This window comes from Rana temporaria, chromosome 4 (assembly GCF_905171775.1).
Source record: "Rana temporaria chromosome 4, aRanTem1.1, whole genome shotgun sequence".
NCBI classification, from domain to species: Eukaryota; Metazoa; Chordata; class Amphibia; order Anura; family Ranidae; genus Rana; species Rana temporaria.
In genome coordinates this window covers 29,317,062-29,334,561 of record NC_053492.1, presented here as the reverse complement: position 1 = coordinate 29,334,561, position 17,500 = coordinate 29,317,062, and the positions used below count along the sequence as shown (strand labels likewise).

At 45.4% G+C, this 17,500-nt stretch overlaps 1 protein-coding gene across 1 annotated transcript in view; it reads right to left on the bottom strand.

Annotated features, from left to right (window-relative positions):
- Positions 1 to 3,447: 3,447 nt before the first annotated feature.
- The window catches only part of LOC120936062 (zinc finger protein 436-like), a 23,681-nt gene continuing 9,628 nt past the window's right edge, over positions 3,448 to 17,500 (bottom strand). Inside the window, exons 4-7 of the mRNA XM_040348164.1 lie at positions 14,029 to 14,130; positions 12,833 to 12,919; positions 6,741 to 6,899; positions 3,448 to 4,564 (exon numbers count right to left, since the gene is read on the bottom strand). Of these exons, the coding sequence (XP_040204098.1) occupies positions 3,480 to 4,564; positions 6,741 to 6,899; positions 12,833 to 12,919; positions 14,029 to 14,130 (1,433 nt within the window). The 3' untranslated portion in view covers positions 3,448 to 3,479. The remainder of the gene's footprint in view (positions 4,565 to 6,740; positions 6,900 to 12,832; positions 12,920 to 14,028; positions 14,131 to 17,500) is intronic.

The window sequence follows — 17,500 nt, the reverse complement described above, 5'->3', positions numbered from 1 at the left end:
CACTCAACTTCCTGCCCATCAGGCCACCAGACCCGTCTCCACCGCTGCTCTCTCCAGGAAGCAGCGGAAATGACCAGGAAGCAGTGGTGGGCGCCATAAAAGTGATCCCATGGCAAAACCGCTGCTAGGACCACGGCGAGAGGATCGCTCGCCGTAGATAAATGTACCGGGGTTATGACCGCAATCTGCTGCCATAACAACGGTATCTAACAGCAAAGTAGCGACGTAAATCCACGGTGGGCGGTCCGGAAGTGGTGAATGCAGAAGAGACATCCTTTGTACAAAAGTTCAAGCCACGGGATAAACTGACGCATTTCACATTCAACAGTGCTTAGTCATAGCTATGACTAAGCACTGGAGATTGTGAAACGCGTCAGTTTATCCTGTATCTGCATTTTGCACAACAAAGGTGTTTTTATTGGAGTGCAGCTGTCCAGACCTTCCCTCTTCCAATTACGATTTGCATTGACTTATATTAAAAAGAAGTTGTATGCAAGCCGCAATGAAGTCGCGCCGGAATGTCAGATTAAAAGTCACGCAACTTTGAAGCCACGGCAGGGTGAAATATGATTTTTGTACTCACCGTAAAATCCTTTTCTCTGAAGTCAATGGACGGACACAGCTTCCTTATAATCTTGACTGTAGGGTTATGTTCCGTCTATCAGGAGAGGACTACAGTCAAGATTATAAGGAAGCCGCGTCCGTCCATGGACGAAAGAGAAAATCTAAAATTAAAGAGAAGCTTCCGTCTCCCCTCAAAAATAAAATACTGTAGCTCAGGGATCGACAAATCCCGGGCGCCAGGTCGCCATGGCGACTAGAAATAGTGTCCTGGCGACTTGGCTTGGAAGGTGGGCAAAAAAAAAAAAAAAAAAAAATATATATATTTTTTTTGTGAGCTGGCGCCATCTGGTGGTGAGCCGTTGGTATTACAAGTTATTACCACCAGATGTGAGCTGGCGCCATCTGGTGGTGGCCATTGGTATTACAAGTTAAACAGCAATTCTAATGTCATTTTTCACTATTTTCACTGCCATCTTCTTCCCTCTAATTAGAACCCCCAAACATTATATATATTTTTTATCCTAACACCCTAGAGAATAAAATGGCGATCGTTGCAATACTTTGTCACGCCGTATTTGCGCAGCGGTCTTACAAGCGCACTTTTTTGGGAAAAAATTACACTTTTTTTTTATTAAAAAATATAAGACAACAGTAAAGTTATCCCATTTTTTTTAATATTATGAAAGATAATGTTACGCCGAGTAAATTCATACCCAACATGTCACGCTTCAAAATTGCGTCCGCTCGTGGAATGCCGACAAACTTTTACCCTTTAAAATCTCCATAGGCGACGTTTAAAAAAATCTACAGGTTGCATGTTTTGAGTTACAGAGGAGGTCTAGGGCTAGAATTATTGCTCTCGCTCTACCAATCGCGGCGATACCTCACATGTGTGGTTTGAACACCGTTTACATATGCGGGCGCTGCTCACGTATGTGTTCGCTTCTGCGCGCAAGCTCGTCGGGACGGGGTGCGTTTTCTGGCTCCTAACTTTTTTAGCTGGCTCCTAGATTCCAAGCAAATTTGTCAAAACCTGCTGTAGCTGCTGACTTTTAAAAATAGGACACTTACCTGCCCTTGGATCCAGCGACGTCCTGACTCGAGCAGAGTATTCAATCGGCTTGGGGTACAGGCGCTGGCATTTTAATAAAGGAAAACTGGCAGTGCGGCATCACAGCTGGCTTCCTGCTGCGGGTTCACTTTGTGAATGGTCCCCCAGTCTTCTGGGATCTGTGATGCGTCCCAGAAGGCTTCAGTGGAAGAAGGAGGGGGTGAAATGCGGGCGAACTTCTGCTTGGATTGCCACGGCGATCCACAAAAGGTGGGGGGACAGGTAACGACTCCCCCGCCCAAAAAAAGTGCCTAATGTGAAGTAGTAGGGGGGAGGAGGAGAAAGAACGGAGCTTCCATTTTTGTTTTAACCACTTCAGATCCGTAGGACGTCCTTCACTTTGTGCGGCGATATCTGAATGATGGGTGCAGCTACAGGCATCATTCAGATATCGCTGTCTTCAGCTGGCGATCCTGTGCACCAGAAGAACGATCAAAGCGGCGGTTCCGCCGCTTGATCGTTCTTCTAGGCAGCGGGAGGGGGACGTCCCCCCCCCCCCTCCCGCCGCCATCCGGTGCTTCTCCGGGCTCTCCCTTGCCATCGGGGGCCCGGAGAGCGAATCGGCCGGCGCTCGTTGGTGAACCATAGAGATGACTGGTGACCAGACGGTCGGAGGGCCGGGCGCGACGTTATGACGTCACGCCCGGTACCCGGAAGTAAACAAAGCCGCTATCGCGGCTGTCGGCATTTAATCGGTGAAATTTTTTTCACCGATTTCATGCTTGTAAGCCTGTAGGAGAGATGTGGGGTCTTATTGACCCCACATCTCTCCATAAAGAGGACCTGTCACACTGATTCCTATTACAAGGGATGTTTACATTCCTTGTAATAGGAATAAAAGTGATCAAAAAATTTTTTAAAAAAATAAAAAAGTGTAAAAAAAAAAAAATGAAGTAAAAAAATAAAATAATAAAAAAAAAAAAAAAAAAAAAAAAAAAAATTTAAAAAACGCCCCTGTCGCTCGCGTGCAGAAGCGAACGCGCATGCAAGTCCCGCCCACATATGTAAACACCGTTCAAACCCCACATGTGAGGTATCGTCGCGTGCGTTAGAGCGCGTGCAACAATTCTAGCACTAGACCTACTCTGTAACTCAAAAATAGTAACCTGTAAAAAAAAATTTAAGCGTTGCCTATGGAGATTTTTAAGTACCGAAGTTTGGCGCCATTCCATGAGTGTGCGCACTTTTAAAGCGTGACATGTTTGGTATCCATTTACTCGGCGTAACATCGTCTTTCACATTATACAAAAAAATTGGGCTAACTTTATCGTTTTGTTATTTTTTAATTCATAAAACTGTTTTTTTTCCCTAAAAAAAGGCGTTTGAAAAAATATTGCGCAAATACCGTGCGAGAAAAAAAGTTGCAATGACCGCCATTTTATTCCCTAGGGTGTCTGCTAAAAAAAAAAAATATATAATGTTTGGGGGTTCTGATTAATTTTCTAGCAAAAAAATTTTGATTTTTACATAAAAGGAGAAAAGTGCCAAAATAGGCCCGGTAACGAAGTGGTTAAAGTTCCACTTTAACGCAAATAGTCATGACTTCTAACACTGTACTCCTTTCTTGGTGCACAGAGCGGCACAGTGCCACCTGGTGGCTGGAGCATCTAAGAAAAGTTCCAGCCTGCATGCGATTACCTTGGTTGGCCGTCTTGGGAGATATCCCCAAGCATATCTGTAATCAGCAATGATACAAATGACTATAAGACTTTGTACAAGAGCCAAGTGCAATCCCTGTCTGGACACCAGGACATAAGCTCAGAAAATGTACACCTCCCGCAAAGTCAGCCAACTGTACACCTCGTCAGCTGTGTTCCACCAAATCACTGGACAATTCTTCCTCGGCATCCTGACTGGTGGGAGATTCGGCACGCCCGCGTACACGCTCCTCTGTCCAGGACGTGCCTTTGTTTGCTCCCTGATAAATCTTCCTCCACAAAGAGTCCATTTTGTCCAGGTGGACCCTCTGGTGTCGTATAAGGGAGGAATGTTGGGTGAAGCTCCTGCCGCACTGGCCGCAGGCGTACGGTCGGTAGCCCGTGTGGATCTGTTGGTGGGCCTTCAGGTTGGAGATCTTGCTGAATCCCTTCTGGCAGACGTCACAGACGTATGGTTTTTCCCCGCTGTGGATCTTCTGGTGACCTGTGAGGTGGGAGTGCTCGCTAAAGGACTTGCCGCACTCAATGCACTTGTACGGCCGCTCCCCGGTGTGGGTGCGGACGTGATTGCTCAGGTGCCCCTTCTGGCTGAAGGTCTTCTCGCACTGCGCGCACGTGAACGGGCGGGCGCCCGAGTGCTTGCGGCGGTGGCGCACCAAGCTGGAGTGCTGGCTAAAGCAGAGGTCACACTCGGGGCACTTGTAAGGCTTCTCCCCCGTGTGAATTCGCTGGTGGACAATGAGGTTGGAGTTCTCGCTGAAGCTCTTGTCGCAGGTGTCGCATTTGTAGCGCTTCTCACCCGAGTGGACCCTCAGGTGGACAGTGAGGTGCGAGTTCTCACTGAAGGTTTTGTGGCACTCTGGGCATTTGTAGGGGCGCTCTCCCGTGTGAGTTCTCCTGTGGGCCTTCAGGTGGGAGTTTCTGGTGAAACCTTTCCCGCACTCGCTGCAGCGGTATCGCTTCTCGCCCATCAGCATAAGCCGCTGCTTGCTGTGCACGCTATAGTTGTCGTACAAGCCTCGGTCATACTCGCTCCGGTTTGGCCTTTGGTAGTCCTTCATGCGGAGCATGGGGTGAGTGAAGCTGTTCAGGTACTTCTCTAGCTCCAGAGAGTTCTCCATAGCGTATTCCTGGCTCAGTGCCCGGTTAAGGGTGATGCCCGCATTAGGAAACAGCAACATGCCATCTTCTCCAATGGGTGGGATTTCCGGGCTGTGGTCATTTTCCGAGTCTGCAGAGTACAAAAGCATAGTCACTGATAAAATATACAAAGGAGTTGCCCATCCTCTGGAGGGAGAATGGTTTTGATATAGTAATATGATATAGTAATTTTTTACTAGTAATGGCGGCGATCTGCGATTTTTATTGGGACTGCGACATTATGGCGGACACATCAGACACATTTTTGGGACCATTACTGTATAAATTTGACTGGCAGGGAAGGGGTTAACACTAGGGGGCGAGGAAGGGGTTAAAGGTGTGCCCTGCATAGTGTTTCTAACTGTAGGGGAAGGGGACTGACTGGGGGAGGTGTCCGATCTGTGTCCCTCTCCCTGACAGGACATGGATCTGTGCGTTTATGCACACAGATCCACGTCCTCGTCTGTATATCCGCTGATTGCGGGTACCTGGCGGACATCGTGGCCACCAGACACGCGCATCAGCACTTCAGTGATGCGGCATGCGCTCGCGCGCCCCCCAGTGGCCGGAGGACGTCTATAGATGTCCTCCCAGCAATTGAGAGCCACCTTGTGGCCGTCTTTTGTCAATTGCCAGGATGTCAAGTGGTTAAGATGGCATTAAAAGTTCACTTTTGAAAAAACAAACACACACACACACACACACACACACACACACACACACACCCCACCTGCTCTGTACATTGGTTTTGCTCTCCCATTCCTCATTGGCTGAGACAGGCAGCCAGTGAGCCAATAAGGAGAGATTGGGGGAGGGGTGGCTCTGTGTCTTATGGAAGCATAGAGCAAAGCTCGGGGGGGTGAGCACGCACCAGTGCTCCCAGAGTAAGCGGCTTGCTATTGGGGGAACTGGCTGAGGAGTAGGAGCGCCAGAAGAGGCAAAAAGAGGATATGGGCTGCTCTCTTTTGGGTCCCCCTTTCCGGTGCTCCTAGCTCCTCCTCTTCAGCCAGTGCCCCCAATAGCAAGCCGCTTGCTCTGGGAGCACTGGTGCGTGCTCACCCCCGAGCTCCGCCTTATGCTTCCATAAGACACAGAGCCACCCCCAATCTTTCTCCTTACTGGCTCACAGGCTGCCCGTCTCAACCAATGAGAGACTCGGGAGAAGCTCTGCTCCCGTGCACATCCCTGGATAAAGAGGGCGCTCAGTTGAGTATTTGGGGGGGGGGGGGAGCACAACACAGGGTTTTTTGTTTTTTTTTTAAACCTTGAGCCTTTGAAATAACTAAGACTGATGGTTTTGGGAATAGGATATACAACAATCTCATACAGATGGAATGGTTAAAGTGGGGTTCCAGGCATAATTTTTTTTGCAAGTTAAAATTAATTCCATTAAACATATTAATAGCTCCCCAATCGATCAGGAAATCATTGTAATCACTTGCCTTATATCCTCCAGCTCATGTTGTGGCCGTATCCATCATATGTGTGGGCATGTGAAGCCCAGTTCCCTTTTCTTCCTGGTTTTCAGGGAGAGGTGCATGCTGGGTGATTTTTAGGCACAGTAATGCCCAGAGACTCCTGGGAAAAAAGTGTCATAATTTCCCAGGAGGCAATGGGGTCTTAGGACAGGAAGTTGAACCACTGAGGACCAGGAACTAGGCAGATAACAAAATCTGCCTAGTAACAGCCAGATAGAAAGGAGTAAAAAAAAAAAAAAAGTATTTTTTATATTAAAGGCAAGCTGTTCATATAAAGTTCATTTTTAGGGTGGAACTAGACTTTAAGGGGTTGTAAAGGTTTGTTTTTTTATTTTCTAAATAGGTTACTTTAAGCTAGTGCATTGTTGGTTCACTTACCTTTTCCTTCCATTTCCCTTCTAAATGTTTTTTTATTCTTTGTCCGAATTTCTCACTTCCTGTTCCTCCTCAGTAAGCTGTTCAATAAGCTGTTCTAAATGACTTTCCACAGCTCGGATGATGGCGGAAAGCTTACTGAGGAGAAACAGGAAGTGAGAAATTCAAACAAAGAAGAAAAAAACAATTTTTAGAAGGGAAATCAAAAGGAAAAAAAAGGTAAGTGAAGCAACAATGCACTAGCTTAAAGAACCTATTTAGAAAATAAAAAACAAACCTTTACAACCCCTTTAAGTGTCCACAGACTGTTGTCCATATAATATTAGCTCTCCCAAGTGCTAAGAAAATGGGAGCTTTGGGCAATTCGAATCACCCTCATGTAAAGGTCACTGATAGGAGGACCAGACAACTTACTGGTGATGTCATCTGTCACTTTTTCTTCATCCTGAGATTGCGGCCCGGACTGGAATGCTTCCTCATTGTCCTCAAGTGATGTTTCCGGCGCCTGCTGCTCATCCTCCACCTTCTCTTCTTTCACCACCACAACCAGCTCATGTGAAATCGGAGAACCGGCTGTCAAAACAGAAACTTTAACTGGTGATCACTAGAATGAATAAAAGATACTTGAAAAACACACAGCACATAAAAAAAAGAAAGAAAGAGAGAGAGAAAGAGAGAAAGAGAGAAAGAGAGAAAGAAAGAAAGAAAGAAAGAAAGAAAGAAAGAAAGAAAGAAAGAAAGAAAGAAAGAAAGAAAGAAAGAAAGAAAGAGGGTGACCGCATTAGTCCAAGGGGCAGCCTTTATAAGCGGTGAAGGGAAATTGTCTTCACGGTTTCCAGCATCTGCTGCTTTGTGAAGAAATTCTGTGACAAGTCCCCAGCCATATTCATACGGCAAGGGACAAGGTATGTGGAGAATTATGGAAACAAAAATTGGATCAATTGACTAAGTGGACCAAAATAAATCACCCCCCCCCCTTTTTTTGGTCAACCATACATAATATTTCACGTCACGGCGCCTAAGCAAATGACATATTCATGAGATCCCGAAGACTCCTGGAATATTTGAATCATCGATCCCAGGAGTCTTCAGGGATCCTACGTTTCTATCATGGCGATATTACTGCGCGGGTGCAAAACAGAGGTGCATGCTGGGTAGCCAGCGGCATGAAATCCCAGAAGTGACCAGGTGCCAGCTTCAGATACTTACACATAGTTATATAGTAGGCGAGGTTGAACATAAAAAATAAAGACACAAGTCCAACCTATGTGTGCGATTGTATGTCAGTATTCCATTGTATATCCCTGTATGTTGTGGTCGTTCAAGTGCAAGTGCTTATCTAATACTGTCCTGAAACCATTGATGCTCCACCGCCGAGCCCACCGCCTGTGGAAGGGAATTCCACATCCTTGCTGCTCTTAAAGTACAGAACCCTCTAGAGCCAATCAGTCCAAATCAAAAGCCTCGTACACAAGATCGGATTTCCATCAGACAAAGCGTAGGATGTTTGTCCAAAGGGCATTGGCCGTGAACTTTTCTTGCATACAAAAAAAAAAACGGCAAAGAATTGAGTTTATTTATTTACGTATCTATTCACACAGATACATTATTCATTAATCATTTGTTTTGGATTTAAATCTATATCTAATTTTACACATAGATTTATTTACGAGCACATTATACAATCACATATGTTAGTTAAGGTCTTGATTGTGTTCACAGTTGTAGTGAGGTCATGTATTAGTGGTCCGTTTGATAATTGATATTTAGATTGTAGTATGATGACTACAAAGTTATGTTCCGCAGCAACACCCGAGTTCTCCAGAGAGAGTAATTGACTTCCAATACAGAACAAAGTCCAAAATCCACAGATGATACAAATTCACAGGAGTAAATATAATTCAAAGTCCCATTTGAGTAGATCAATTCTAGACCTGGGTCTTCATATTCATAGAGAATATCCCGAGAGTCTCCTAGATCAATTCTAGACCTGCGCCTTCATATTCATAGAGAATATCCCGAGAGTCTCCTAGATCAATTCTAGACCTGCGCCTTCATATTCATAGAGAATATCCCGAGAGTCTCCTAGATCAGTTCTAGACCTAGGCCTTCATATTCATAGAGAATATATTCTGAGAATGACTAGACTGACCTCCAGAATTATATTGCCTATCCACTGAATGGCTGAGCAATTTGATTGGCCGTCTTTGATCCACATTCTGTCTCTCCGAGTGATAGATAATGATCCCAGCCGGAGACATGACCTAATTTGCATTCTAACAAGTCTTCTTTGATACGTGCAATTAGATTACAGATACCAAAATGTGCCCTGAGCACATCAGAGTCATTATCTGTCCCCTTTGATATGTGTAGTAAATCTTGTTTGGCCACTAACCCCTTCGCTCAAACACCCTTTGATGTATAATCTTGAACGTGACACATATACAGTGAGGAAAATAAGTATTTGAACACCCTGCTATTTTGCAAGTTCTCCCACTTGGAAATCATGGAGGGGTCTGAAATTGTCATCGTAGGTGCATGTCCACTGTGAGAGACATAATCAAAAAAAAAAAAATCCAGAAATCACAATTTATGATTTTTTAACTATTTGTATGATACAGCTGCAAATAAATATTTGAACACCTGTCTATCAGCTAGAATTCTGTCCCTCAAAGACCTGTTAGTCTGCCTTTAAAATGTCCACCTCCACTCCATTTATTATCCTAAATTAGATGCACCTGTTTGAGGTCATTAGCTGCATAAAGACACCTGTCCACCCCATACAATCAGTAAGAATCCAACTACTAACATGGCCAAGACCAAAGAGCTGTCCAAAGACACTAGAGACAAAATTGTACACCTCCACAAGGCTGGAAAGGGCTACGGGGAAATTGCCAAGCAGCTTGGTGAAAAAAGGTCCACTGTTGGAGCAATGATTAGAAAATGGAAGAAGCTAAACATGACTGTCAATCTCCCTCGGACTGGGGCTCCATGCAAAATCTCACCTCGTGGGGTCTCAATGATCCTAAGAAAGGTGAGAAATCGGCCCAGGACTACATGGGAGGAGCTGGTCAATGACCTGAAAAGAGCTGGGACCACCGTTTCCAAGGTTACTGTTGGTAATACACTAAGACGTCATGGTTTGAAATCATGCATGGCACGGAAGGTTCCCCCTGCTTAAACCAGCACATGTCAAGGCCCGTCTTAAGTTTGCCAATGACCATTTGGATGATCCAGAGGAGTCATGGGAGAAAGTCATGTGGTCAGATGAGACCAAAATATAACTTTTTGGTCATAATTCCACTAACCGTGTTTGGAGGAAGAAGAATGATGAGTACCATCCCAAGAACACCATCCCTACTGTGAAGCATGGGGGTGGTAGCATCATGCTTTGGGGGTGTTTTTCTGCACATGGGACAGGGCGACTGCACTGTATTAAGGAGAGGATGACCGGGGCCATGTATTGCGAGATTTTGGGCGACAACCTCCTTCCCTCAGTTAGAGCTTTGAAGATGGGTCGAGGCTGGGTCTTCCAACATAACAATGACCCGAAGCACACAGCCAGGATAACCAAGGAGTGGCTCTGTAAGAAGCATATCAAGGTTCTGGCGTAGCCTAGCCAGTCTCCAGACCTAAACCCAATAGAGAATCTTTGGAGGGAGCTCAAACTCCGTGTTTCTCAGCGACAGCCCAGAAACCTGACTGATCTAGAGAAGATCTGTGTGGAGAAGTGGGCCAAAATCCCTCCTCCAGTGTGTGCAAACCTGGTGAAAAACTACAAGAAACGTTTGACCTCTGTAATTGCAAACAAAGGCTACTGTACCAAATATTAACATTGTTTTTCTCAGGTGTTCAAATACTTATTTGCAGCTGTATCATACAAATAAATAGTTAAAAAAATCATAAATTGTGATTTCTGGAATTTTTTTTTTGATTATGTCTCTCACAGTGGACATGCACCTACGATGACAATTTTAGACCCCTCCATGATTTCCAAGTGGGAGAACTTGCAAAATAGCAGGGTGTTCAAATACTTATTTTCCTCACTGTATATTGTGCACTGCATATAACACAATATATAAAAATACCTACACATATATATTAATATTACAACAGTATTTGTTGGGATTTCAGGTGATCAATTACATCCAATTGATTAATTAAGTAATTTTCTCGTCACATGGTCAACAATAATCAGTATTTATTTGAAATTCATTCTTGTGATTGTTAGCTGTGATTAAGCACTGTATAGTGTGAAAGGCATCAGCTCTTCTGTCCGTTCTGCTGCGGTATGTATTTTTGAATAAAAGGCAAATCATTCTTTGGAGTGCGGCTGTCCAGAATTTCTTCCCAAGACATCTGTTATCGGAAAATTTGAAAGCATGCTATCCCACATTTGTTGGAGTGTACAAAAGGTTGGATTTTCCGCCAACAGCCTGTCATGACACAATTCCCGTCGGAAAATCTGATCTTGTGTACGAGGCTTAAGAGTCCCTAGAATTTTCTTCTTTAGGACCCAGCGCCATTGAAAACAATAGAAAACCTCAAAATTTAGCCGCTAAAAAAATAGTTTTTAAGCAGTATTGGCTACCTAGTTCCTGTGAGAAAATAAATAAATAATAATGAAAAAAAAAAAAAAAAAAAAGTTTCACCATAAAACAATGTACATGGTTATTCTACCCAGACTATTAACCTGTTGGAGTCCACAGAACGCATATATGTAGCAATGAAAAAAGGATGGGCACACCTACAAGTCAAAAAAATAAAAATAAAAAAAAAAGATAGAAAAATTCCCAGCTGACTTACCAACCAGCCTGCAACAAACTGAACTGTCCTGTATAACAGTACACAATAAACCCAAGGGGGTTTAGTTTGCACACATTTGAAAATATATGAGTGAGCTGCAGGGCCACTTCACGGAAGCTCTATCAAAATTGAGAGACTCCAAAAGTTGGGGCACATCCGTATATAATAATAGAAAGTGGAGTTACATCCAAAAGTGGAACTTCTGCTTATTGGAGTCCTCCCCCCCCCCCCCCCCTCCGGTGCCACATTTGGCACCGGCACCTTTTGGCAACTCTGACTCCTCCTCCTCCCTCCCCTTCTGCCGGGCCAGTGAATAAGCGCAGCGCGCTTTGTGCATGCACAGTAGGGGCCCGGTCGTGAAGCCAAAAGGCTACATTGCCGGGGGTTCCCACAATGCGGGTGGCAGTACCCGACAGCTGATGGCCCCCCCGTGGTGCTCCCAACTCCTACTCTTCACCCAGTGACCCCATAGGAAGCCGCTTCCTATGGGGGCACTCGTGCGGGCTTACTCCTGATCCGCAGTGCCTGCGTCCATAGACACGGGGCATACCCCCCTCCTCCCTCGTCAGAGATTGACAGCAGTGGGACCTGCACTGTGGAGAAGGGACAGAGCAGAGAGTCGCTGCTCTCATGCACAGCGCTGGATTGCAATGGGGCTCAAGTATAAAAGGGGAGGGGGGTTGGGTGGGAACTGGATACATAAGCTTATTACTAGGGTTGTCCCGATACCACTTTTTTAGGACCGAGTACAAGTACCGATACTTTTTTTTTTATGTACTCGCCGATACCGAATACCGATACTTTTTTTAAATGTGTCCCCATATTCCAGCCATGTCCGTCCCCACATTCCAGCCATGTCCCGCCCCCCCCCCCCACATTCCAGCCATGTCCGCCCCCCCCCCACATTCCAGCCATGCCGCCGTCCCCACATTCCAGCCATGCCGCCGTCCCCCACATTCCAGCCATGCCGCCGTCCCCCACATTCCAGCCATGCCGTCCCCCATACCTTCATGCCGCCATTAATCAGCGTGCGGGCAACAGCTTTCGTTTGAATAGCTGTCGCGTATAGACACTCCCCCTTGCGCGGGATTGGACAGATCATCCGTCCAATCCCGCGCAAAGGGGGAGTGTCTATACGCGGCGGGGATACAGCTATTCAAACAAAAGCTGTTCCCCGCACGCTGATTAACGGCGGCGGCAGCTTTGCGGCGACGGGTATGCGGCGTTGGCGGCGGGGGGGGGGGGGGAGAACAAGTATTCTATTCTAGTATCGGGGGTATTTGCGGGAGTACGAGTACTCCCGCAAATACTCGGTATCGGTCCCGATACTGGTATCGGGACAACCCTACTTATTACCTTCGTGCACAAAATGTATGAAGGGGGAAGAAAAAGAAAAAAAAAAAAAAAAAAAACACACACACACACAACACACACACGCACCTAGAAGGGCCACCCAGTGTGAATGAGGCCCAATACAAAAACAAGAATAATGAAAACCAAAGACATACACACACACACACACACCATAACCCCAGTGAAGACATATTCAAGACCAAACTGCAAAATAAAATACTTAAAAGATCAAATCTGAAAAGGAGCATGATATATAATCAAAAGAAAAGTGAGCCACTGTAAAACTAAAAAGACAAAAACTCACAATAGAGATGGCGCAGGATGGAGACCTAGCATACGTGTCTCACCTCTGTCATCGGATTCCGGCTCCGAGTCATACAATTCATCCTCTTGTTTTACTCTCACGGGATGCTCGGGTTTCCGAGCTCGGCTGCCTGGAGATACATTACCGACACATTGATCAGAATAGGAGTTGCTGATTTTTTTTTCTTATACACTTGTCAGATATTTCCATCATAATTATCTAGGAAGTTATAAAGCTTATACAAAAACCAAAAGATATCCAAAGTCGTTTGGAATTCACACTAAATCTAATGAAATATGGTGCTGGATAGAAACCACCTTCACCCACTAACACAGTGGTTCTCAACCTGGGGGTCGGGACCCCCTTGGGGGTCAAATGAGGATTTGCCAGGGGTCCCCAAAACCTGGGCTGTTTCTGAAGCCTGCGGCTGCCCACTCGTTGGAGCCGCCCATTCAGTTCACGGCACAGCTGGGAGGCAGAGACTAGAGGTCAGCTGACTGGTGAGGAATGTGAAGTGGGAGGGGCTGGAGGAGACCCTATCTGCTGATTTCAGCATAGGTGTCACTGCTACGAGAAACCACAAAGTCGGAGACACAGTGGGTAACACTACCTGTGATTAAAAATGCTTTTAAAAGTCCCCACTACAGTTCTCAGATCAGCAAATGACCTTGATCAAGAGCACCGAAGTTGGCTGATCCCAACTCCTCACCCGCACTGCCACTCATCCCAACTACCCACCAGCATTGCCACTGATCCCAACTCCCCGCCAGAGAGTAAGAGAAGGAAAAAAAAAAATAGAGAATACATGGAAGGGAGAGGAAAAGAGGGGGAGGAACAAAGAAAAAGGGAGAGAAAGAATAAGAAAAAGATCAAGAATGACGTCTAGAGAGGGATGGGGATAACAAACAAGAAATGAGGATAGAGAGAGAGATGAAAGGGAAAGAAAGGAGAACAAAGAGAAAGAGTGATACATCCTAAAATGTGCCATAAGGGGTTTTAATATTGTACGAGTGGAAGGGACTCAGGGAGCACTAAATGTCCGTGGGTTAGGGGCGCGAATTAATTGTTTTACCTTGGGTGCCAAAAACCCACGATAGGAAAATAATTTTACCGTTAGGGGTCCCCACAACTTGGGAAATTTTATCAAGGGGTCACGGCACTAGAAGGGTTGAGAACCACTGCACTAACAGGAAGCCAGGAGAGATTAGTGACATACTGGACGTCCCGTGTCATACTCACCCCGTGCGGGCTCTCGAGGACATCTTGGTGACCCTTTCTTCTGAGGCATGTTGGATTCACTTTGGCCAATCTTCAGCAGGATGTCCGGGACAAGTGTGCCACCTGAAAGGAGACCAAACACAAAACACGTCATGGGAAGGTTAAAGGTTATGTGACCTCGTGCCTCCACATAGTCTACACCCCTTGCTCCTCAGTGGAGTTCAATGGCCAAACTGGACTCTACTAATCATTCACCAAAGCCAGCTGTAGGTTGGCACATCACTTGGAGTATATGGAGGTACCTCCAGACATTTCTTGAGTCTATACACATATGCTATAAAGGAGGCATCCTGTAATACCATTTCAAGTCCAGGGAACTTGATATCCTAGATCAGTGGTCATCAACCCTGCCCTACAGGGCCCACTAACAGGCCAGGTTTGCAAGATAACTGAAATACATCACAGGTGATATCATTTGCTGCTCAGTGACTGCAGTATTCTAGACTGCATCGCCCCATGGGAATACATAAAACCTGGCCTGTTAGTGGGCCCTGTGGGGCAGGGTTGATGACCACTGTCCTAGACAGCCTCTCTTTGTGGTGTGGGGCACAGGGTTGGTTACTGTACCCTTGTGTCTTGATAGGGGGGCATTGCCACATTTGTTCCCCACAGAATTTTTTTAAAAGGCGTTTGTGGCAATTTCTAGTGATTGGGGTGCCTGCCGAGACCGATCGACCAGCTCAGCCAACATCACAGGTAGAGTTCACCTCCAGAATATACATGATGCGGTTAATTTGTCAGACGGACAATCTTAGAAGCGATAGCGCCTTCCTTAGCCACTTCAATACCGGGCACTCCCCCCCCCCCCAGGACAATTTTCAGCGCTGTCGCACTTTGAATGACAATTGCACAGTCATACAACACTGTACCCAAACTAAATTTTTATAATTTTCTTCCCACAAATAGAGCTTTCTTTTGGTGGTATTTGAGCACCACTGGGGGGGGTCTATCTTTTGCTGAACAAATTAAAAAAAAAAAAAAAAACACACCGAAATTTTGTTTTCTCCTTTACCGATAGGCACTGATGAGGCAGCATTGATGAGGAGGCACAAATATGTAGAATGATATGCAGCACTGATGGGCATTGCCGTCTGTTTAGGGAACCGACAGGCATTACTGATGTGCACTGACCAGGGCTGTGGAGTCGGTAGATAAATGTTTTGACTCCTAAATGTTCCTGACAATCTAAATTTAGTACGAGTCGGTGCATTGTTTGCCGACTCCCACTCCAGGTACCCAAAATTTCCTCCGACTCCACAGCCCTGGCACTGACTGGCATTATTATGGGCACCGATTTGCAGCTGTGGTGGGCAGCTCACAGCTAATCACGTGGTAAAGAGCCTACGTCAGAGGCTCTTTACCACCATCAGCATTGCGGTACGTCAGAGTGACACACCACCGATCACTAAGCTGCACACCCCCGTAATCGCGGCTTATCCTGCCGGACATCATATGACGACCAGTCAGGATAACGCAACCACCGCCAGGCAGGAATTGGTTAATACTCCACCCCTCCGTTATTACAGCGCTTAATGAGTGGAGTATTTAAATCGTGAGCACACTGACATTATTACCCCTTCATGATAAAGGTAAAAACAAATGAAACGCCTGAACACAGTTTTGTAACTTTCACATGTTATGTACGGTTTTACCATCGCAACTAAATAGTGTATCCAGCTTCCTCCCCCCCCCCCCCCCCCCAGGACAAATTGGGGTTTCATTTGGTGGTAAATAGTAATATTTTTTTTTTTTTTTCCTAAATCAAAAAAATGACTGGCACGTAATTTTTTTTTTTAGCTGCATATTATTTGCCACCAAAGAACAACCCAAAATAAATTCCCTTGCTCCTGGCAATCACAGTGATGTCACATACAGTGAACCCGGAAAATATTCACAGCGCTTCGCTTTTTTCACATATCGTAATGTTACAGCCGTATTCCAAAACGGATTTAATTCATTATTTTCCTCAAAAATTCTACAAACAATAACCCACAATGACAACGTGAAAGAAGTTGGTTTTAAATCTTTGAAAATTTAAAAAAAAAAAAATATATATATATAATAATAATAATAATAATAATAATAATAATAATAATAATCCCATGTACACAAGTATTCCCAGCCTTTGCTCAATACTATGTTGAAGCACCTTTGGCACCGATTACAGCCTCAAGTCTTTGAGTGTACCTTCAGTATGCAACTTCCCTATTAACCCTCCTTAATATTTACCCAACCATGATCCAGCAATATGCATGAGATCATGGTTGGGTAAACCCTGCTCTCCAGAGTCTCTGCCTACTGATTGGCTGACAGCAGCGGGAGCCATTGGCTCCCGCTACTCTCAATCACAGCTCAAGACCAATGAGGAAGGAGCTGGGGGTGGGCCCAAGCCCTGTTCTGTGTGTGTATTAGACACACAGAGTGGGGCTCAGGAGCGAACACACACACACATACCCCCATAGTGGGAACTTGGAGAAGAGGAGGAGGAGTGCCAGCAGGGGACACAAGAATGGGAAGATAGGGGCTGCTCTGTGCAAAACCAACTGCAGAGCAGGCAAGTTTGACTTTTTTTTAATAAAATAATTATTATAATATAAAAAAAAAAAAATAAAAAAAAAAAAAACCACACACACACACAACACACACCCTTTAACCACTTCCCTACCGCTCTATTGTCATACGACAGCGGCAGGAACCCTTTGTCCCTCCGGGCCGCCGTCATAGGATGTCTTTGGCTTCCCGAGCCTCTAGGGGGCACGCGCCTCACCACGGCTTCACTCGGGAGCGGATGCAAGTCCCCACCGGCTGCAATGGACACCGGGCACCCGTGATTGCCTGTCACACAGCAGGGACATGGATCGGTGTGTGTAAAACACACAGATCCACATCCTGTCAGGTGAGAGGAGACTGATTGTGTGTTCCCAGTACAGAAAAACACTGATCGGTCTCCTCCCCTTGTGTCACTCCTCCCACAACAGTTAGAATCACTCCTGGGCACTGCCAAAAATGTGTAAATAAATGATGCCCAGCAATGCCATCAGTGCCACCCGTGTCCATCAGTGCCCATCTGTGCCACCCATAAGTACCCATCGGTGCCACCATATCGGTGCCTGTAATTGAAGAAGAAAATTTACTGATTTACAAAAAAAAAAAAAAAAAAAATTTAAAAACTTTATTTCAAAATTTTCGGTCTTTTTTTAGTTGTTGCGCAAAAAATAAAAACCGCAGAGGTGATCAAATACCACCAACAGAAAGCTCTATTTGTGGGAACAAAATGCTAAAAAAAAAAAATTGTTTGGGTACAGTGTAGCAGGACCGCGTAATTGTCATTCAAAGTGCGACAGCGCTGAAAGCTGAAAATTGGCTTGGGCAGGAAGGTGCGCAAGTGCCTGGTATGGAAGTGGTTAAACAATGACAAGTTGGTGAAAGAAAG